This window comes from Sinohyriopsis cumingii, chromosome 5, assembly GCF_028554795.1.
Source record: "Sinohyriopsis cumingii isolate HCF-2022 chromosome 5, ASM2855479v2, whole genome shotgun sequence".
NCBI classification, from domain to species: Eukaryota; Metazoa; Mollusca; class Bivalvia; order Unionida; family Unionidae; genus Sinohyriopsis; species Sinohyriopsis cumingii.
In genome coordinates, this window is record NC_142965.1 from 90398819 (window position 1) to 90422424 (window position 23606).

At 33.3% G+C, this 23606-nt stretch overlaps 1 protein-coding gene across 3 annotated transcripts in view; it reads left to right on the top strand.

Moving 5' to 3' along the window:
- LOC149799737 (dynein regulatory complex subunit 11-like) overlaps positions 1-23606 on the top strand; it is a 46363-nt gene that overhangs the window by 16348 nt on the left and 6409 nt on the right. For all 3 annotated transcript variants that reach the window (XR_016421225.1, XR_016421226.1, XM_089959109.1), the window contains exons 7-16: positions 410-618; positions 4449-4557; positions 7815-7916; positions 8735-8810; positions 11092-11240; positions 13931-14040; positions 15970-16160; positions 19915-20114; positions 21217-21300; positions 21858-22035. Coding sequence is in view for 1 of the 3 variants with exons in the window: in XM_089959109.1 (XP_089815235.1) it covers positions 410-618; positions 4449-4557; positions 7815-7916; positions 8735-8810; positions 11092-11240; positions 13931-14040; positions 15970-16160; positions 19915-20114; positions 21217-21300; positions 21858-22035 (1408 nt within the window). In the remaining 2 variants the exon portion in view is untranslated. The remainder of the gene's footprint in view (positions 1-409; positions 619-4448; positions 4558-7814; positions 7917-8734; positions 8811-11091; positions 11241-13930; positions 14041-15969; positions 16161-19914; positions 20115-21216; positions 21301-21857; positions 22036-23606) is intronic.

The following is a 23606-nucleotide window of genomic DNA, read 5'->3' on the forward strand; positions in this document are numbered from 1 at the left end:
AACAAATCAATGCATGTAATTTAAAAAAAAAATTACGAAACTTTCATGCAGATTTTACAGTCAGTGGATAAACATCAAAAAACAATGTTTAACTGTGCAAATATATGTGTAAATATAGATTTATATTTACAGTTATTTGTTCATATTTGCATGTGAGAATTTTTTTCTTTGAAATAGATTTTGTTGTATTAACTTTCACAGAATGTCATTAAAATAAATTTGGTAGCTTTAATGCCCCACCATAAGAGTAACGAGGCATATAGTTTCACCATACTCTGTTGGTGTGTCTCTCCATCAGTCACACATTGATTAAGTTTCTTCTCTGGGTCAGTTTCAGGCAGTTAAAGCACATCCATGTTCCGTAAACTCATTTCATGTTTTCTTCCACACTTGTTCTTTATCATCTCAGGCTCCCCCACCCCAGCCTCCCATCATGAAGAACACACCTCAGGCACTAGCATTGAAAACAGAGCAGGAGAGGCGAATCACCCAGAAAATTCATGAAAATGAGTATCAACAAGCAATTGTTACTATCAGGGACAAGATCCGTGAAGGTGAGGGACCTGATCTGAAGGAAATGATGATGGACCAAATCAGGCAATGGTTTATTGAGTGCCGGTAAGTGCATAGAACCAATTTTGATACCTACGATTATTGAGTGCCAGTATGTGCATAAAACCAGTTTTGGTACCTTGGATTACTGAGTGCTGTTATATGCCTAGAATCAATTTTTATACCTTGGTTTACTGAGTGCTGGTAAGCGCATAGAAACAGTTTTGATACCTTGGCTTATTGAGTGCCATTATGTGCATAGAATCAGTTTTGATACCTTGGTTTACTGAATGCAGGTATGTGCACAGACCCAATTTTGATACCTTGGTTTATTGAGTTCCAGTATGTGCATAGAACCAATTTTGATACCTTAGTTTATTGAGTGCTGGTATATGCATTAAACTTTGTTTAAATTTTCTGAGAGTCCTATTCACTGATGGTACATCATAATAGATTGCCAAGCAAGCTTTATCAGTTTTATAAGTCTTCATTTAACTCAGTATAATTTAACTGGGTCCAACTGGTTCATGATGTGTAATTTTATGCTATATATTTTCTTTCTTACATCAAAACTTAGGTTGGTGCTAGAATTTGCCAAGTATTTGCCACATTTTATTTCCACAAAAATGTGTACTGTGGAAATTTTATATTTCAAGTCATACTTTCAGTTTAGTGTCAACCCATTATAGGCTGGCATTTTATGGAGTGGTTTCCAGTTTAATTTTTATTTCATTCTTTTCAGACTTATCATTGATTTATTTTATTCTAAATAATGTATCTCCACAAGCTTCTCTGTATCTTTAAATTATCTATATCCACTAACTTCTTCATTTAAGCATTGGGTCCCTTCAGTCATTTATTCCTCTTCAGATATACATTATACTTATGGTCAGTATTGACCTCATGTTGGTGGAGAACAGGTCAAACCTTGAAATTTTCAGTTGCTGAATCTGTTGTTTTCATCAAAATGAACCAGCATCTGAAATTTTTTTATGATTGCTAGCGTCAACATTAAAGTTATTTTTTTATATATATTTGGGATCATGTCATGCAACCGCAAACAAATCATGATAAAGATGGATGCAAGGCAAGGACTATAGTTGCACATGTAAATTTTTTCTTTTGCATTTGCTTATGCATCATTATTTGATTCCAGCTTTCTTCCTAATGAGAAATAATTGAGTGTTCTTATTAGGTATTGCCAACTGACTTAAAATCTTTCTATTTTTACAAGTTCTAACATTGTTTCCATCAGCATTTTCAAGACATTAGCATATTTTGGTTGCACTGACCCAGCCATGTGCTTTTGAATATGAACCAGGTACTTTGAAAGATACAGGAGAGGCTGTATTGAGATTAAGTATGTGTAAAGATACTATTGTTCAAACTACCTTGAAAAATTGTCCTTGACCTTGTGGGAAAATGCTTTAAATTTTACCAAAAGTCATTGAATTTAGCTGAAAGAATGCAAAAAGTTAACTGAAGAGTAAAACTGAATAAATATATCAGAACTTAAATCTGGTATTTTGGTTATTTACATATATTTTTTAAAAAAATGATTGAATAATAAAATGGATTAAAATTGGGTGGATGAAAGGACACGAGATTAGTAGTTAACTTACCTGACAGAGTAGCATCCCTTTGCTCTAGTGGCTACATTGCAGATGGATGAAAAGTTAAATATGGAATGTGACCTGGCAAGGAATCACTGTGTTTAGATAAATACTGGTAAAGTAGGAATACGTCAGTGTAACACAGATGACTCCATTATTATGAGGGATTTCAAGGGCTCAGTTCTGAGTTAAACAGGGGCCATACCTGTGCTAAAAAAAGTCAGAAAATTATGACAGTCAAACTTGTCCTCGATTTTCTTAAACTAACATTTTTAAATCAAATTTGGTTAAGGCATATATTAAATACATCCAGAACTTTTGAGCAGAAATGACATTTTAAAAAGGGGTGTGGTGGATGGCCATGGGTAACTCTATATCTCCCATTCATAGATACAGTGGGACCTATATAAAAAAAATATATGATCCTCCTATTAATAAAGCAGTATCAGATGTTTCATAATTACTTGAGTTTCATGTGTATACAACTTCAGTAATGTTGACTAGATCATCCCAAGTTAAATGTCAGTAGATGAGGTCCTGTACTGATTCTACATTGGAATTTTAGCAAACAGGGAAATACTGGTTATGCATTATCTGGTCTGAGTCTCAACTATTTTGCACTTGAGTGGTACATTATACACAGTTAAAATAAAGTTGATGCTTCATTATGAATAGTTAGATCAATTTTTTTACTACATTACTCAATCAATGTATGAAGCTACAAATTAAGGCAGGTATGGTCACGAACTCCATTTTATTATTTATTAGTGAGATTGTGTATAAAATACTGCAACATAAGGTTAACCTCACCTTTAAGGTACTCCACTTTTATGGCCAGCATGAACAGTGTTATAATGAGGGTGTACTATAGTCAAGTACAACCTGACTTGTTGAAAGACCACTACTTGTAAGACCACCTGTCATGAAAAATGTATCATCACCAGATTCAGGATACTGATGACATCAGAAAATTAATATTGATTGGCAATACCATATTCATTTAAAATACCACCAACCACCCACCATAAATCAAAATCTGTTTCCAGTATATTAAATTCTATTTTCAGTTCACTGCAATACTGAGCACTAATGCATAGTAGCATGTTTACCATAATAAACTGTATATACAACATTGGTGCATTTCAGTTGTTGTATGTCTTTCAGATAATGATAACAATGTACAAACAGTGGTCAGTGGGGAAAAAACATTATCAATGGAATCTATTGTGAGATGTAACATTGTAGAGAATGATTCATTGCTAATAAGTTGAATCATAATATAAACATTGTGATATTTTTGTGATAAACGTAGGCTCATCATAACACATAATTATGTAAAATATCATAACACATAATGATGTCAAATATCATAACACATAATAATGTAAAATATCATAACACATAATTATCTAAAATGTTTGAGGACCTTTAGCTCAGCCCACTATAAAAATATCCCTGGCTGTATAAGCTTTTTCAGCCCTTTTTTATCAAGGAGGTGATGTTTTAAGTCGTATACAGTGCCGACAAATTCTATCCATAGTGACCATTGGACAAACTATAAAATTGCAATTTAATAACAAGTGTAATACAGTGGAACCTGTCTTGAAAGACCACCTCTTCTGCCAAAACATAATGGTCTCTCATGACAGGTGGTCTCTCATAACAGGTTATAACACTATATAATCTCTAAATCTGTACATGGAGAACCTGGTCTCTCAAGACAGGTGGTCTCTCATAGCAGTGGTCTCTCAAGACAGGTTTTACTGTAACAAATTTTAAATGTAATAAATATTTAATAACAAAAACTGGTGCTTCAGACATTGGACAGACTTATATAGTTACTCTATATAGAAAGACTGACCTTGTGAAAAAATAGTGTTCCTTCAAATCATCAGCAGAATAATTTCTTTCAAATTACACATTTTTTGGTTGAAAAACCAAGTGTTTTTCATTTACTTGGATATTTTTAATCTGTGTTGAAAATTATATTAAAAGTTGACAAGAAATGTTAAATCTATAAAGATTTGAAATTGTGTATTGTACATAGTGAAAACTATCCCAAAACAAATCCTGTCAGATGCACTTAACAAAATCAATCATACCTGTCAGTTTGACAGATCATCAGGTCATAGGGATGTCTGTTGTATATAAATGATTGAAAATTTCTGTGCAGGGTCTAGAAACCAGTTTTATAGAGACAAAAGAAAAGGTGTCACATGTTTAATTTACATACAGATGTCCATTGGTGCAAATTTGACTTTATTTTATTTCTGTCTTCTACAGGGATGCTACTGGAAAGTTCCCAGAGTTCCCTGATGCAGATAAAGGGGGATCGGCTATTATTTTCAAACAGAAAGATCCCGCGAAATTGGAGCAAGAACTTCTAGCTAAGGTTCGTTTCATTCAAGATTTTCAATATTTTCAATTGTCTATGATGGAAATTCAAAGAATCTTTTTATAACCTGTCACACTCCAAAAGTAGGTCAATGTGACCTATATTTCATGATTCAGTGACTTTTTTTAAGTTTTGTGATTATTCAGTGTCTCATACAATGTTTACATTGAAGTCTTGCAATTTTATATGCAGTTGCCTATTGATGATTGCAACAGATTGTTTTCAAAATTAGATTAATGGGACCAGTATATCACACTTTATAAAATTTTGCAAGTTTTACCTTTGAATCAGTTGGGTAGAAATTCAGAACAATTGTAAGACAGGGGATCATAGATCTGTGAGCACACTTTATGTTTGACTTTATTGCATATACTGTGTTTCTGTGGTGTAGTAAATATATAAAATCATCTCTCAGGCATGAAATGGGAAACCTAAACTGGCAATTTATGAATGCAAAAGTTTAAAGTGAACTAAAACTAAATGTCTCCAAGAATTGGATATGATTAAATTTCAGTAGTGTGTAGCAGCTGTAGTACATGATTCCATGATGGGATGCCAGTCTATCAAAGTTTACCTACCCAGACAATTATAAGTATTGATTTGTAGCTGTGTCAACTGGAGTAATCGAGTCTCTGTGTTTTATTTAATGACATGTCACCAGAGCCTGTATTCTTGAAACATTTTGAACAGTTAATCCAAGCTTAAGCTTAAAACCTGAAACTCCTACATGTTGTTTGGATTATATCAGTGTTAATATATTGGGCTCATTAGTAGAGTTAACAAAGAGATCTTCAAAGTACATTGATTTTGTGACTTTCTCTAATGACGATTATAGACAGTCTTCATTTTCTGACATTCAGATTCAGATTTTAAGTTCACGAAATTTCAGAAATGCATTATTTGGTCTTGAAATTATTTCTAAACTCAGAATTATTACCTTAAAGATGGGTTATGTCTGAACTAAATAGTATTACCTTATATATGGGTTAGGTCATGACTGAAAATTAATACCTTAAAAATGGTTTAGGTCTGGACACAAAACTATTACCTTAAAGATGGGTTAAATCTGGACTCAAAATGATTACCTTAAAGATGGACTAGGTCTGGACTAAAAATGATTACATTAAAGATATGTTAGGTCTGGACTCAAAATGCCTTAAAGATGGGTTTAGCTTGGACTCAAAATGATTACCCCTAGGATGGGTTAGGTCTGGACTCAAAATGATTACCTTAAAGATGGACTAGGTCTGGACTAAAAATGATTACCTTAAAGATGGACTAGGTCTGGACTAAGAATGATTACATTAAAGCTATGTTAGGTCTGGACTCAAAATGCCTTAAAGTTGGGTTTAGCTTGGACTCAAAATGATTACCCCTAGGATGGGTTAGGTCTGGACTCAAAATGATTACCTCAAAGATAGGTTAGTTCTGGTCTGAAAATGATTACCTCAAAGATGAGTTAAGTCTGGACTCAAAATGATTACCTCAAAGATGGGTTAGGTCTGGACTCAAAATGATTTCCTCAAGGATGGGTTAGGTCTGGACTCCAAATGATTACCTCAAGGATGGGTTAGGTCTGGATTCAAAACGATTACCTCAAAGATGGGTTAGGTCTGGACTCAAAATGATTACCTCAAAGATGGGTTAGGTCTGGACTTAAAATGATTACCTCAAAGATGGGTTAGGTCTGGACTCCAAATGATTACCTCAAGGATGGGTTAGGTCTGGATTCAAAATGATTACCTCAAAGATGGCTTAAGTCTGGACTCAAAATAATTACCTCAAAGATGGGTTAGGTCTGGACTCCAAATGATTACCTTAACCAATTTGGCCCCGATCCCTTCTATAGGCATGATGAGGTTGCACCCTATTTCCAAGCTCTGCAGCATCAAGGCCATTTAAGATACACCAAAGTGGGTGGTATTACAAAAAAACAGACAGATATAGCTCTTAAATGTTACCAAATAATCTGGAAGTTCTAGTTGCACTACAAAATACAGAGGGAAAAACTTCATTTTTTGGACCTGATTTTGCTCATGGTCGGAATGCAGTTTTTTGTCCGGATTTTAGACCTTTTGGCCTCAGATCTAAGGCAGACCAGTCTTAACTGCACACAGACCAGTGATCCTTTGCTCATGCGCAAGCAAAATAACCAATGGAAAACAATGTTTCTAATACAACTAAGCATTAGTCTCATGGAAAATCTGTTGAAAGCCGATGTATTATGATGTATTCAGAAATAGCCCCCCAAATGTCTTTCCTATGCACATTTCAGGTGAAAATGACAAAAACCTCTGGGGCCAAATGAGTTAAAGATGTCATAACATTAAATTGGTGCATAATTTTCAGTAGCAAGATGATACAATTCATGCTATAGACATGAAAGATAGTTATATTTTTATTATGGTATGCGTGGATATTGTCCAAGTGGATAAGCATCCTATATTATATCCTTCACTGTTGTGCTGTGTACATACAAACATATTTAGGGAATGCATCTTTATTAGCACTGTAATCTCACTGCAAAAGTAGGTCATTATTGCCAAAATCTTACTTCAATGACTTGGATTAAATATTTTGTTTTATGTCCATTTCTCAGGGACTGTTCATTTGTACTAACACATTTAATATCTTAATGGCTTTGATTAAATTTGTGTGTTTGTCTTACTGCCAAGGGAGCTTTTGGCTTGCAGTATGCATACTATTTTACCTAGAGTCATGAAACTTAGGGGATGTATCTTGATATGAGGCATGCCATTATTGCAAAAATAGGTCACTATAACCTTTATTTCATGCTGAAATGGCTTGTAATTTTCTGTTTTAAGTTTCTTATGGGGTGCAGTTTATGTGTGAAATGTAAAACTTGAAAATGGTTTGCATCTCAGTTAATGTAGCCAAAGAAGATCAGTGTGACCTACTTTTTATATTTTACTAATGTGGGTTAAGTCTTTGTATTCAGCTCATGACTGCATAGATTTTTCCATGCTGTTTTACATCCAGGCCAACACAGATGACCCTTTATGACCAATGCTGCTGCAAGTAGGAAAAAAGATGTTATTTCAATGATAAACATTCAGTGTTAATAACTGTGCATTTTTTTATTGTGATGTTATCTGCAAAGCATTAAGTGTATATTGCATATCATGTGGAGGAACATGGGAATTAGATGAATGAACTGGTTAATATATTCATTGTGAACAGGGAAAGTTCAGTCTGATAACAAAGAAAATATAATGTCATAATTTTTTTTGCAGGAAGAAACAAAGGGAAATAAAAAAGAAAAGAAAGGAAAGAAAGGAAAGAAAAAGAAGGGCAAGAAGGATAAAAACGAGAAGCCAAAGAAAAAAGATGATGATGTATGCACTATCTCCTTTGTTTATTTTAAAAGTTCATATATTTTCTGGTATAATGCATTTGGCCGTAGAAAATACCCCTTAGTATTAATCACAAGTGTTCAAAATTATACATATTTTAATGAAATTCAAATGTACTTGCACTTGATTTGCAGGGACTTTTTTTCCCAGATAGCCACTTATAGATATATGGAGTGATTACTCCAACCAGGTTATATCAAAGAGTTCAAAGCTGCCTGACATACCTTAGGGGACTGCAGATGACCCTTCTACAGAGTAATGGTTGTATCTCCTTCCATCTCGTACACATTGTCCTAAGGTATTATTATCACGTAATGTATTTGAACAAGAAACCAATTTTTGGAGTAACCTATCCAGTCATGATACAGAAACATATTTTACTCCAAAGCTTGTTGTATATAACATATTTTTTCTTCACTATTCCAGATATTTGTAGGCTTCTGTTTTGAATGAATTCAGAGCAAGTTTGGATTTATATCATTTTGATTTCGTACCCTTTATAATATTGATACATGAACCAGGACATGGGTGAAAATAGTTTGAGTCAGGGTGTGCAGTATGGAAGAACAGACTGTACATCCATATCAAAGACAGGAACAACAACGTAAAGTTAAAAGTGAATGACACTTAAGGGTCTTTGCTGTCATACATACAGTAGTATTGGACTTGTCTGACTGAGACATTGACTGGTCTTCCAGTTAAATCTAATTATTGTAAAATTATTTTTCTTTTGTTTGTTCGAAACACAGTACATGATAAATTAAACAGTTTTATTAAAGTATTAATATCCTTACATGAAGGATGAAGACCCAGGCTGGAAGATGGCACCATCTGTTTTTGTCCCAAGCATTAAAGAGGGAAAGGAGACTTATACAGGTGAGTGAAACCAAGCAATCATATTATCTTTATGTTTTAAAACAATCTGATATTTGGTATGCTGTCAATACATCAGAATTACTGTGTGTACATGCTTATAAGTCAAGTCCAATTGTAAAACTGTAAATTAAATTATTTGGTTAATCATAAATTGTATTTAAATTAATTGTCAAAAAATTAAATTAATGCAGATGTTCTTGAAATATTTTGATTGTTTTTATGACTGTATACTAAGTATAGACTTACTTCATTTTACACTGTTTTGCATCATGATAGACTGTATGTGATATCATGTTACATTGCAATTTTTATTGGGTCTGATGTATGCTTAACAGCATCCATAGGTGCTTGACAATTTCCAGTAAGAGGAACATGTACTGGATCATACCATGCAAAGCATTTTGCGTACAAATTCCCATGAGTAGTATGTAATTAGGTAGTTTTGAAGCCGACATTGGAAAATTGAAATGAGTGAGAAAGCCAGGGTCAGTGATCACAATGATACAAAGGCATAATGTACATCCATTTTAATTATGCTACAGTGACCATGCAGATTTACGGGATGTTGTACAGTTATTTTTCATTGTGCATATTTAATGTTGTAATGATGAGATACAGTAACTTTGTTACCTTCTGGCATTAATCCAGATCATTTTCTGGTTTTGAAACACATTATAGCATTGCATTTTATATATGGCATATGGTCTCAAGTGTTTCATGGGTCAAAAAAAAGACATCAAATGTCAAGGTATAATTTAAAGGAGATCCATTTCAAAATGAACCATTTTTTAAAACCAGATTGACATCTTAAGTTGCTAGTGAATTTGTCTATTCCATACAGAATTGGGAACACAAAATATGCTTGGAGTATATATCAACAATGATTTAGAATAGTGAAAGTTTACAAATTTGAAAATATATGTTATATATTAACCACAGAAATTAACTTATTTTGCTGTGTTGTTCAGATTGTACATGAGTTCAGATTAGACAAGTTTGTATCATACAGCTTTAATTATCTTTCTGTTTCAGACAGCATAATGATTGACAAGTCAAATAGAGAGCTGTCTTTATAATGTTAATGAGCCATTACAATGTAATGTGATATAGATGAGGCAACATTATACTAAGATAGGATATAAACATTTTGTGATTGGATATGAAGTATGCAAACCACATTATAGTAGGTGTATTGTAATGGATATGAAGTATGTAAACCACATTATAGTAGACATATTGTAATGGGATATGAAGTATGCAAACCACACTATAGTAGGTGTGTTGTAGTGGGATATGAAGTATGCAAACCACATTATAGTTAGTGTGTTGTAATGGGATATGAAGTATGCAAACCACGTTATAGTAGATATTTTGTAATGGGGTATGAAGTATGCAAACTACATTATAGTAGGTGTGTTGTAGTGGGATATGAAATATGAAAACCACATTATAGTGGGTGTGTTTTAATGGGATATGAAGTATGCAAACCACATTAAAGTAGACATGTCATAATGGGATATGAATTATGCAAACCAAATGTTATAATTCGATAAAAAGTATGTCAACCACATTATAGAAGACATGTTATAATGGGACATGAAGCATGCAAAGCACATCAAAGTAGACATGTTGTAAGAGGATATGAAGTATGCTAACTACATTATTGTAGACCTGTTGTAATGGGATGTGAAGTATGTAAACAACATTACAATAGACATGTTGAAATTGAATGTTGATGAAAACTGCATTATAATAAGGTATGTATTGCATCAAGCCACATTAAAATGGATCATAATCAGCAAAGAATCAAATCAAGTGTCCTAAATTAGGTAGAATTTTCAAAAACTAAATTCATTTGAAATACCATAGTATCCATTACCATATCTGTCCGTGGAATTGTACTATAAAGAAGAACATTACTGTGAGGAACACAGTATCCATTACCATATCTGTCCGTGGAATTATACTATAAAGAAGAACATTACTGTGAGGAACACAGTATCCATTACCATATCAGTCTGTGGAATTGTACTATAAAGAAGAACATTACTGTGAGGAACACTGTATCCATTACCATATCTGTCTGTGGAATTATACTATAAAGAAGAACATTACTGTGAGGAACACAGTATCCATTACCATATCAGTCTGTGGAATTGTACTATAAAGAAGAACATTACTGTGAGGAACACTGTATCCATTACCATATCTGTCTGTGGAATTGTACATTAAAGGAGAACATTACTGTGAGGAACACTATATTCATTTATTGTATCTGTAGGTGTATGGCAGACACGAGATGAGAGCAAGAACTTGTCACAGAAGCATGATGCTGAGCTAATCAAGGAGGAGAAGAGAAAAGAAGTTGAGCAAGAGATTCGGGGCCAGGTGGATGAACTAATGAGAACAGAGCTCAAAAATCTCAGGGCTGTAAGTATGTTAAGATGGATGGATGGATGGATGAATAGTGTTGGTGCTGAGTTGATAAGGAAGAGAAGAGATGTTTAACTCTGAATAGTTTAGATTTAGCATGTGATGTTCAAGAGTTACTTATGGCATACATCTATGGAACCTAATGGGGAACCATCCATCTTGGATGGACCACCCGTTATTACTGGTAATGGAATTGAACCTGTAATTGCAGTGAAAACTTCTATTGAATTGCCTGGCTAAAGTTAATCCAGTGCAATGAATTTAGAATCCAAAAATGTCTCTTGGTGATTTTGATTAGCTTCATTCAGTTAGATGTTGGATCAGTCAACTTATACAAAGGGGTGAACAGCAAACAAATGAGCCAATTTGCTAGACAGTCCATTAAGATGTATCCAAAAGCTGGCTGAAATGAAACAGCTCATCCTTTTGAACAAAAACAAGACTCCACCTGAAAATAGAGTTATGAGGGGAATCACTGTAATCAACAAATGGACAACTCTGCTGGACCAAGATTCATGAGACTTGCATTAGCCAAGCCATTTATTGGAGTGCAAACTGACACAGTAGTGTTTGTATTAAGATGTGCAAGGTTGGTATAAAAATTAAAAATATTTTAATGAATTTGGTTGTTTTCATGCAGTATTGTGCTTTTATTTAGTTAAATGTAGATAGTGGTAAAAGCAGTGGCCTGATGCCCCAGTGCTAGACATCACTATAAACTACCATACTGCAGACATCATAGTGATATGACTGAAAAATTGTTAAAACTACATTAAAAATCCAGATCATAAAAACACTCTTTTATTTGCATGACTTTTCGTTTTGCTTGCTTACTAGTGTTTCTATAACATTTTACATCAGTATAATGATATTCTCATCTTTGCTTAAGGTGAGAGTATTACTGCATACATCTACAGCATTTGCTGTAATCTCCATCAGTCTTTTTTTTTTTTTTCTGACTAACCTCCAGCACTTATGCATGGGAAACCAAATCTTCAATATTTATTAGTTTGGGTTTTTTTTACTAACTTCCAGCACTTCTGCATGGGGACTAAATTTCAGCATTTCATTATCCTTTTGGACTAACTTCCATTGTCTGTGCATGGGAGACAAATTGTTCAGCATTGTATCATTTTGAAGCAAACATACCAATATTATGAAGAGATTTTATATGCCTTGTAACATTTTGTAAACTTTTCCCTTAAAGGTGAATGGGCCTAATATCAGTAGCATCCATTCTTATAAGTACTGTCTATACTCAATTATAAGTCAAGTCAAACTGCAAACAATAAAGATCCTAATCTGCTGTAGCATAATGTGCCTGCAGATATGGGTCTATCTTGCTTTTTCTGCTGATTACTAACAAACTGCATAGACCCAGATCTGCTGGCTTATTATGCACTGGCAGATCTAGTTCTGTGCAGCTGCAGTTGGACTTGTCTTATAAGTGAGTATATATGGTAATAAATTAATTATTGTTTTGTAGTGAATAGACATAAAACTTTTAATGATGACTTCTGTCCTGGAAAAACTTGCCATCACTTGTATTCAATCTCCAACATTTTTTATGCAGATCTACATCATTTCTGAGTTTATAACTTGGATATTATTGGAGGTTTTGGAAAAAGTCCAAGTATAAGTTATATTTATATTTTGTAATTTGCTTGATAGTTGTATTCAAGCATTAAAGTTGTTCAGAATGTCAGTGATTGTATTGGTTCTGTAGACAGTGAGCTAATATAATCAACCCTTTGTAAGTGACTATCTCTTTGAATTAAGAAAAAATTACATTTGAAAGAAGAGTACTGAATAATAGCATATATATATATATATATATATATATATATATATATATATATATATATATATATATATATATATATATATATATATATAAGGCATTTTATTGCTTAATCAAGTTAACCTTTTAGACAGGTTTATAGATACTAATTGTCAAATGTGACTTAAGATTTTGAGTTGTGCACTAAGATGACATGATGATTATAGTATAATTTCATCAATATATGTCACTTTTGATCAAGGTGTATGTATCATTGCACCATGAAGTCTTGGAGAAACTGCACATAAAGTGACATGTTTGAGACTTCATTCTGTTATAAAATAATGAACAAGTAATTTTCTATAAAGTTTTTCTAATCACAATGACTGTCCTGTGGAAATAAAGGATAAAGTTAATGAAAAGTGTACAAGACTTTTTTGGAATCTTTTGATTTTGGTCTTCCAGACTTTTGAGAAGTCTGTGGTCTTCATCCTGTACAGATAAAAGTTAGTAAAAGAGTACATTTTCCATAACTTTTCTATGACAACTACTTGGGGAGTAGATACTCAACTAAGATTAATGCAAGAAAACGGGCTTCAGTCAATACGTTTATATGTGATTTTTAGTTTGCTTGCACCCATAGCTAGGTGAAAATACAAAAACTTTCAAAACAGTGAAATACTCCAGCATTTTGTAAATATTCTACTTAAGGAGATCGTGATTTGTCTTGGCCTAAATTTTCAGTCTTCAAATGGCAGGGGTCACTAGAATGGATATGTGCTTGGTTAGACAGACTTCATTTGATAAATTGCTGAAACCTCTCAATGATAATCTCACATTGTTTATTAGGACACAAGTAAATACTAGCTTCATTAAATGAAACATTTTTTAATGTATTTACTTTCAGGCTGTTGATAGGGAGAAGTCGAAAAAAGGCAAAAAGTCTGGAAAGAAAAAGAAAAAAAAGAAGTCCGGAAAGAAAAAGAAGAAAAAGGACAAAGATTTGACTCCTGACAGGTTTGTTGATTTTAGAAACTGGTAGCAAATAGAACTTGACAAATTATTAAAGGCCATACTTCATTATTTGCTTACTGATAATTGAATATAATTCTGCAAAAATCTTATATTCCAATAGTTATTTTTTTTTAATGAGTCAAGGCTGCATGCACCATATTCATTACAGTAATAAATGGTGAAATTTCTATTTACTGTATCTCATTATGACTCATGAGTGACATATTTTGTGCCCTATTAATTAAAACTACCATCTAAACTTATAGATCAAGTTAAAATGCAAGCCTGGATAGACCCAGAATGCTGTTGCATAATACACTGGTCAGTCTCTGTCTATGCAGTTTGTCAGAACTAATCAGTAGATAAAACAACACACAGATCCTGATCTGCTGTTGCATTATGCAATGACAGATAAAAAGCCTTTGTTATTTTCAGTTGGACTTGGCTTGCAAGCAAGTATTTATTGTATTGTTTTTCTTAAAGGTTGTTTACTTTGACATTTTGTACAGATGAGATCCTGGTGTTCATTAAAAAATTTCAGTATTAGATTTGTGTCAGGGTTATTTATGAAGTATTTATTAGTACTTTATATAATTGCTTATATCATCATCATCATCATCATCATCATCATCATCATCAATCCTGTAACCTAAGAAGTCATTGGGGCACCACAGATGACTTCACAACCAATTCTCCATCTATCTCTGTTCTCTACTGCCCTTTGGGAATCTCCAAACCTCATGCCTCTCCACTCTTTAATGTTGTCTTGCAACATCTTTTTCTGTCTGCCTCTACTTCTGCACCCTCTCAATGTGCCTTGCAAGATTGTTTTTGCCAGTTCAAATGATCACTTTTAAGTTGTGTCAAATTGCAAGCAACAATGATCCAGATCTGCCACAGCATAATGTGCCTGCAGATCAGGGTCTGTGTTGTTTGTTCTACTGATGACTCTTAAAAGACAGCATAGACCCAGAGCTGCCAGCACATTATGCGATGGCATATCTGGATCTGTGAAGTTTGCAGTTGGACTTGACTCATAACTGAGTACAGAGGGTAAGCAGCACAGTGCACCTTGACCACTCATACAGTACCATATATACTTGCTTTATAGTCAATTCCAACTGCAAACAACTTGGACCCTGATCTGCCATTGCATAATGTGTCAGTAGATAAGGATCTCTGTTGCTTATTCTATGGTTACTCCTTTCAGATTGCATAGACTTGGGTCTGCTAGCTCATTTTGTGACAGATCTGGCTCTGTGCAGTTTTTAATTGAGCTAAACTTAACAGTGAACATATACAATATGGGATGTGTTTGAGGTCGGCTATTCAGTATGTAAGACTGTCATAAATTACTTTTTCATAATATTAAGATCTTTTTTCTTTTATCTTTGCTGAATTATTTATATCACTTGATTTTATTTTTTATTAATGAGAAAGTATCATAATGTGTGGGTGTGTCTTTGTGTGCATGCATGCATGCATCTATGTATGTATGCATGCATGCATGCATGCATGTATGTATGTATGTATGTATGTATGTATGTATGTATGTATGTAGCATTAAACAGTACCTCATTAAACAGTACCCCAGAACATTTGTGGCTACATCATGCCAACTTAAAGTTTGAAAAACATGTAAATGAATTGCACAAACGCTTTAGGAAGTCCATCCAGATAAAAAATGACCATGAAGTACATGATAAAATATAAAAAAGTAAAGATATTAAAATTTTAAAACAAATATTAAATAATAGATGAAGGTTGTTTATTACATGGTTTATTACATCTTCTGCTTTATTATTTGTTATTTTTTATATAAATAATATATAGAAAATTATAACACAGTGATTGCTAAAATAATCTTAGTCCAGTACACTTTTATATTTGATATGAATCATGTTATAAAGTTAAGGACCATTGTGCTTTCAGGACTATGGAGTCTTTGTATGAAGAGTTGGTGATGCAAGGAATCATAGTTCGATCTCAGCCAGTCAGATTATCAGACTATATTGGGGAATATAGTTATCTAGGTACCACACTCCGTCAGGCTGACATAGAACCTATGCCATCCCTGAGTGATGTCCGCAGATTGGTCACAGAGTTTGGAATTTTGCCATTGGGTAGGTCTTCTTGATAATCATGCCAGGGAAACTGCCTGATAAGTATTGTACAAATTCTCAGACTAGGCCAGTTGATAGGAGAGGCCTAAATATAATTTCTTGAAAAGTTTACATTTTAAAAATGTTAAAATTAAGTAGCATAGATAATTGTTGCAAAAAAGTTTAGAAAATTAATATGAAAATTATCATTATTTAAAATAGTCAGATTGAATAATTTAATAATTATCAAGCAGAATATTTTTTTTTACATCTTAAGCAAAAATTATACTATACAAACATGATATTTGACATAAATCAGGTCAAGCAAAAATGTTTATTGAATATCATCATCCATTTATACATTTTAGACCACAATTTAGGATTGAGCACCAGATAGTACTGTTTATGTAGAGCTCTCTCTATGTTAACAATGTCATTAACTGTTTATGTAGAGCTCTCTCCATGTTAACAATGTCATTAATTGTTTATGTAGAGCCCTCTCCATGTTAACAGTGTCATAAACTGTTTATGTAGAGCTCTCTCCATGTTAACATTGTCATTAATTGTTTATGTAGAGCCCTCTCCATGTTAACAGTGTCATTAATTGTTTATGTAGAGCCCTCTCCATGTTAACAATGTCATTAACTGTTTATATAGAGCTCTCTCCATGTTAACAATGTCATTAATTGTTTATGTAGAGCCCTCTCCATTTTAACAGTGTCATTAACTGTTTATGTAGAGCTCTCTCCATGTTAACAATGTACTTGAAATGCTTGGTTTTTACATTCACTATATGTGTTAACAGTGTACTTGAAATGCTTGGTTTTTACATTCACTATATGTGTTAACAGTGTACTTGAAATGCTTGGTTTTTACATTCACTATATGTGTTAACAGTGTACTTGAAATGCATGGTTTTTACATTCACTATATGTGTTAACAGTGTACTTGAAATGCATGGTTTTTACATTCACTATATGTGTTAACAGTGTACTTGAAATGCATGGTTTTTACATTCACTATATGTGTTAACAGTGTACTTGAAATGCATGGTTTTTACATTCACTATATGTGTTAACAGTGTACTTGAAATACTTGGTTGTTACATTGACTATATTTAGAGATCTCTCCCCATGTTAACAGTGTACTTGAAAAGCATTGTTTTTCATTGGCTATATGTAGAGAACTGTCCCTATGTTAACAGTGTACTTGAAATGCTTGGTTTTTACGTTCACTTTATGTAGAGAGCTCTCTCCTTGTTAACAGTGTACTTGATATACTTGGTTGTTACATTGACTATATGTAGAGATCTCTCCCCATGTTAACAGTGTATTTGAAATGCATGGTTTTTCATTGGCTATATGTAAAGAGCTCTCTCCTTGTTATCAGTGTACTTGAAATACTTGGTTGTTACATTGACTATATGTAGAGATCTCTCCCCATGTTAACTGTGTACTTCAAATGCATTGTTTTTCATTGGCTAAATGTAGACAGCTCTCTCCTTGTTAACAGTGTACTTGAAATACTTGGTTGTTACATTGACTATATGTAGAGATCTCTCCCCATGTTAACAGTGTGCTTGAAAAGCATTGTTTTTCATTGGCTATATGTAGTGAGCTCTCTCCTTGTTAACAATGTACTTGAAATGCATGGTTTTTACATTGACTATATGTAGAGAACTCTCTCCTTGTTAACAGTGTACTTGAAATGCATGGTTTTTACATTGACTATATGTAGAGAACTCTCCCCATGTTAACAATGTACTTGAAATGCATGGTTTTTACATTGACTATATGTAGAGAACTCTCCCCATGTTAACAATGTACTTGAAATGCATGGTTTTTACATTGACTATATGTAGAGAACTCTCCCCATGTTAACAATGTACTTGAAATGCATGGTTTTTACATTGACTATATGTAGAGAACTCTCCCCATGTTAACGATGTACTTGAAATGCATGGTTTTTACATTGACTATATGTAGAGAACTCTCCCCATGTTAACAATGTACTTGAAATGCATGGTTTTTACATTGACTATATGTAGAGAACTCTCCCCTTGTTAACAATGTACTTGAAATGCATGGTTTTTACATTGACTATATGTAGAGAACTCTCCCCATGTTAACAACGTACTTGAAATGCGTGGTTTTTACATTGACTATATGTAGAGAACTCTCCCCATGTTAAAAATGTACTTGAAATGCATGGTTTTTACATTGACTATATGTAGAGAACTCTCCCCATGTTAACAATGTACTTGAAATGCATGGTTTTTACATTGACTATATGTAGAGAACTCTCCCCATGTTAACAATGTACTTGAAATGAATGGTTTTTACATTGACTATATGTAGAGAACTCTCCCCATGTTAACAATGTACTTGAAATGCATGGTTTTTACATTGACTATATGTAGAGAACTCTCTCCTTGTTAATAGTGTACTTGAAATGCATATTTTTTACATTGTAATTAGCATGAATAAAATGTAAGGCAGAAAATTATTAATAATTTTGAAATTTTAGCATTTTTTGTTTTGTTTTGTACTGTTAAAACGAGTTGCATATATTGTTATTTATTTTTTTGGTGGGGAGTGGGAGGAGCTAAGTATAAAATACCGAGTGGTATAGTATCCAGATCAAAATTAGATTACATTTAGGAAGTAATTTAAATAGTCCAGATGAATCCATCGGTGATTTGTTTGAATTTCTGGACACGCCAATTATCTCCTAATTTTCTTCAAATATTAGCAAGGGATTCCCATTTATTAATAAAGACATGTCAGAATCTTATTGTAAAGCTATGGTTGTGTGACTTCTTACATTAGATCAGTCAGATAGAAGGTTTTTAGAATTTCTGGCGTACAACATGAACATTCATTGTTCTGTAACAATAATTTGCTGAGCTTGTTTTTATATTCCTTATGTGTCAGCTTTCTTTATTCTAAGATGGGCTTCAGAATCTAGTCTTCTCACAGGAGGCATATGGTAATTTTTTAAGGAAAAGACAGTTTCAAATACCTTCATAAGCCTTTATTAAAATGACAGACTGTTTCACTTGCTTGTAAAGACATCTCAGAACCCATTTCACATTTTTGCAAAATGATTTACATATTGTATTTATATACCATAATATATCAAAAGCCCAATTCATTAAGTTTGAAGCTGTTAGATTTTAATGTAACTTTTTTGAGTAAAAAATTAGTTTATTTAAATCTTAATACATTTTTTTATTAATTCTGATGAACTAAATTTCATTCCAATAGCACAAGATTCCTTAATGAAAGAAGTACAAAATGTTCCTTAGATCTCATTTTAAAGAAAAGTCAAAATTGATATAGGTATATTGAAATAATGTTTATTTCATTTTAATCAAATTCATTTGACTGTGCCTGATGAAACTTATTTTATTTAAATGCAGCTTTATTTCACTACTCCACTTGTGACTGTCACAACATAGGAGTCATTTTCTGGTGGTGATAAAAGCACCGTTGTTAATAATGTTTAGTTGCTGTGTGAAGGTTTTTTTTAAATTCATTGGTTGCTGTAATACTACGACATGTCTGAAGTTTGGATCCAGAAATGCTACAAGTCTGCAGTGTCAGAAGTTTCGTTGCAGAAATTCTATGAATTTCTACTCATCTGCATGGGCAGAAATAATGCTATTCACAGGCAAGATTTTACATTCCACAGGACAGTTGTTAGTTGGATTTAAATTTGTTTGATTGTATTCATAATATAGCACACTTCTGACTGCTGGTTATGTTATTATCAGGATCAGCAGCAGTACATGAGAAGGCCCCACTGACCAAGTCCATTCTTCTTGCTGGTCCAAGGGGTACGGGCAAAAAGATGTTGGTGCATGCCATATGTAATGAGACAGGGGCGAATCTCTTTGACCTGACCCCAGCCAACATTGCTGGAAAATATCCAGGAAAAGATGGACTTAAGATGTTGATGCATCTGATTTTCAAGGTACTAAACCACTAACACGCATATCAAGTAAAGACGTTGATGCATCTGATTTATAGGTAAAATAAATAAGAAAAACAACTAAAAATGTCTTAGATTTTCATGCCATTACAGCAATTTTTTAGTTCATTTCCATTTCAAGTTTGTTTCAGCTTTGCAGTGGACTTTTTGGACAAACACCTTGTTAAAACAATTAAGCAAAAACCATACCAGGTAGGTAATTGAAATGTCATAGGAATATTTTAATTTATATATATATATATATATATATATATATATATATATATATATATATATAGATGATCTGCTAAGACTTTTTAGGCCATTATAGGAATTACAGATTGTAATTTTAACTCTTTGGATTTGCAAATAACGTTTTGGAGAAAAGAACATCATTAGCTTTAACAAGAACAGCATGAGATAGACAAACAAGATTTGTTGTACCTGTTTGTACCCATATGTAGATATCTGCTCTTGATAGCAATATTTCAGTGATTGTTAACTTTTTTATAAATTGATTTGTTGTGTCTTTGGTACATGTTTTAAAAAAATGAAGATCAAGTTTCTTTAAGATTTGGTATAGATAAATCAAATACAGAAATTTCATAATTTGGTATTTACTTTTTACATTTCCTGTACAGCAAATTCTTTGTTTCTTTATGATCAGTATGTCAGTCTATAGCATTGACATCAATTTTTATGTCATTTCGTAAGAGATAAATTTGCCCTCCTTATGAAGTGTAGAGGGGACATGGGTATTCCCTCAAAAGTTGTCTTTGATAATAGAGCCAAACTTTTGAATACAGAAATCAGAGATTTCAGTTAAGTTCACTGTTGCATGTTTTTTTCTTCCACAACTATAAACATTCTGTCCTTTTATTTTTCAAAATTGCTATATACTGTTACCAAAACTAGGTCACAGTGACCTAATTTTCATGCTCAAGAGGATTAAAGTTTTCTAAAAATTATTGCTACAAATTACAATTCTGTGTGAGTTGTAAATGTTTTAATGGGAATCAGAATCAGACACATTTTGGCTTCTGAAGGCTGTTATATAATACTCCTGTATTGTATTCCACATTTTTTGAACTCATTTTTACCATAGGTTGGAAGAGCACTTCAACCAACTGTGTTTTATGTTGGGGACTGTGAGAGAATGTTTAAGAAGAAAGTTCCAAAGTCAGATCCAGTGAGTATGACATTTTTGTGACTTCAAATTTACTGGAAGACAATGGGTCAAAAGATCAGATAAATGGAAAATAATTCTAGAATTGTTGTCATTCAGTAGAAAACAAAATTGTATATGCAAACTAATAATACCAGAATTAGTTATAATGAATAATCGATAATTAATTACATCAATACAGATATTAAAACTTGATGCTCCATTGGCCAAGAACTTTTCATTCCCTAGCCATAAATCAAAATGTGTACTAAGTTTTGTTTTAAATCTAAAGACTGGTCCATTTAATGATATTGTAACTTTGAGTTTATTGAACTAATACAAAGTTTATGTTCATGAATTCTTTAGCAAAAAGAAATTTTTATTAAACCTGCATTTATTCTTAATTTTCTCATTTTGAATATTTTGACCTTATCCTTTTGATAAAACAGTTGGCATGACAGTTAAAAATATTGCAGTATTGTAACATTTTCTTCGGTTTATTTAGTTTAAACTTCTCTGTATTTTTAGCATGTGTTTGATTACCTAAGTACTGTTCAACAAATATCTGGTATATTTTCAAGACTGAGCCAAAGCGACTGAGGAAGGAGCTGCCAAAGTCGTTGAAAACAATAAAGGCAGAGGACCGCATCTTGTTGCTTGGAACATCAAGAAGTCCCTTTGAAGCAGAGATGAAGCCATTCATGGGCTGCTATCAGAGGATTATCCTCATTCCACGTCCAGACTATGCATCTAGACATTGTATGTGAAACACGACATGGCATCTCCTTCTGTTTTTCTTTTATTTTTCTAATTGAAATTTCTGGTGAATTTCTTGAGACGCCTCTGCACAGATAACTACTTATCATTTTTGGAAAAGTTTTAGTCTTTTCTGAAAATTTGTTCTGGTAGATAATAGCAGAGATTGACCAATGCTTAATGTTCTTATGGCATTGCTTTGTTTTCATTGACATTCATTTTTCAATGAAACGTAAAACCTCAGTTATTAAAATTGAACAGCTTACCAATAAAAAGTTAAATCTTCTGTTTTTGTCTTTATTAAATCGATGCAGAAAAAGATAGTTTTAAGTGTGCATGTAAACTATGTGTCATATTCAATCTGTTGTTGTTGTTTGGGTTTAACACCATTTTTCAGCACACAATACTGTACATGGTGGCCAGTTTAAATGGTGGATGAAGAACCTGGGAAACTCCTATTAAGAAACACCGGCCCACAAGAAGCTACTGGCAAGCTTTCCCACATACATATTTTGGCTGAGCCAGAGACTCAAGCCTTCATGGACAGATGTGAAATGGCAGTGATTGGTTAAGGCAAGAACTTTAGACCACCTGGGCCCGCACCCAACCACCCCCCACCAGGGCCCTTCCCCATCCAATCTGATTCAATTTAAGATCTCTGACATAACAGAGATTTGATGAACACTTATTCTGTTGATCCTTTGGGTTCAACTTTCAGCCTTCACAATTATGAAAGTAAAAAGCTTCATTTGGAACATAACATTTCTAAGAGTAACTCTATCCAACATAAAATGCTGTGCTTATTCTGATAGGCTATTGCTGTAAATAAGGAATTCCAAATATTGATAGGTCTGCTCCAGTGGCGTAGTGGTTAGAACATCTGCCTTGGATGCAGGAGGTTGCAGGTTTGAACTCCAGCTGAGTCATATCATACACTTTTAAAAAAAATAGTACTAACAGCTGCTTCACTTGGCACTCAGCATTAAGAGGTTAGTGTTAGAACTGGTCAGCCTGGTGTCAGGATAATGTGTCTGGGTGGGGCATTGTGCTACATGTCTGCAGCATGATGCCCCAGTGTTAAACATCACTATAAACTGTCACACTGCAGACATCATAGTGCTATGACTGAAGAATTTTTTTTTCTTCACATAGACACACACAAAGATATTGGTAGAACACAAAATTTTGTTTGGTACCTGTAAAATCTACTTCTTATAAGTAAATCTCAATTTCAGTCTGATTGCTGCCCAACCATATATGAATACCATGTAGTGTTTAGACCAAACCAGACATATTTTCTTGAAGTATTACATGGTCTGTGCAGAGGGGTATTGAGGCCAATAATCAGACTGAGAATCAGTGGTTTCCATTGGATAGTTGTCTGATTTAAATAATGAATTATATATTTTATGCATTTTATGTTGGTTGTTGTGTTTTGGTTTCTTTTAAAGGTGACTGGATGGTAATTTTGTGACTGTATTTTTTTAAATAACTTTTCCCTCGTATAGCATGTTGCGGGAACGTTTTGTAAATAAGCAAATCATCCTAGTCATAGATCCTAACTCACAAAACAG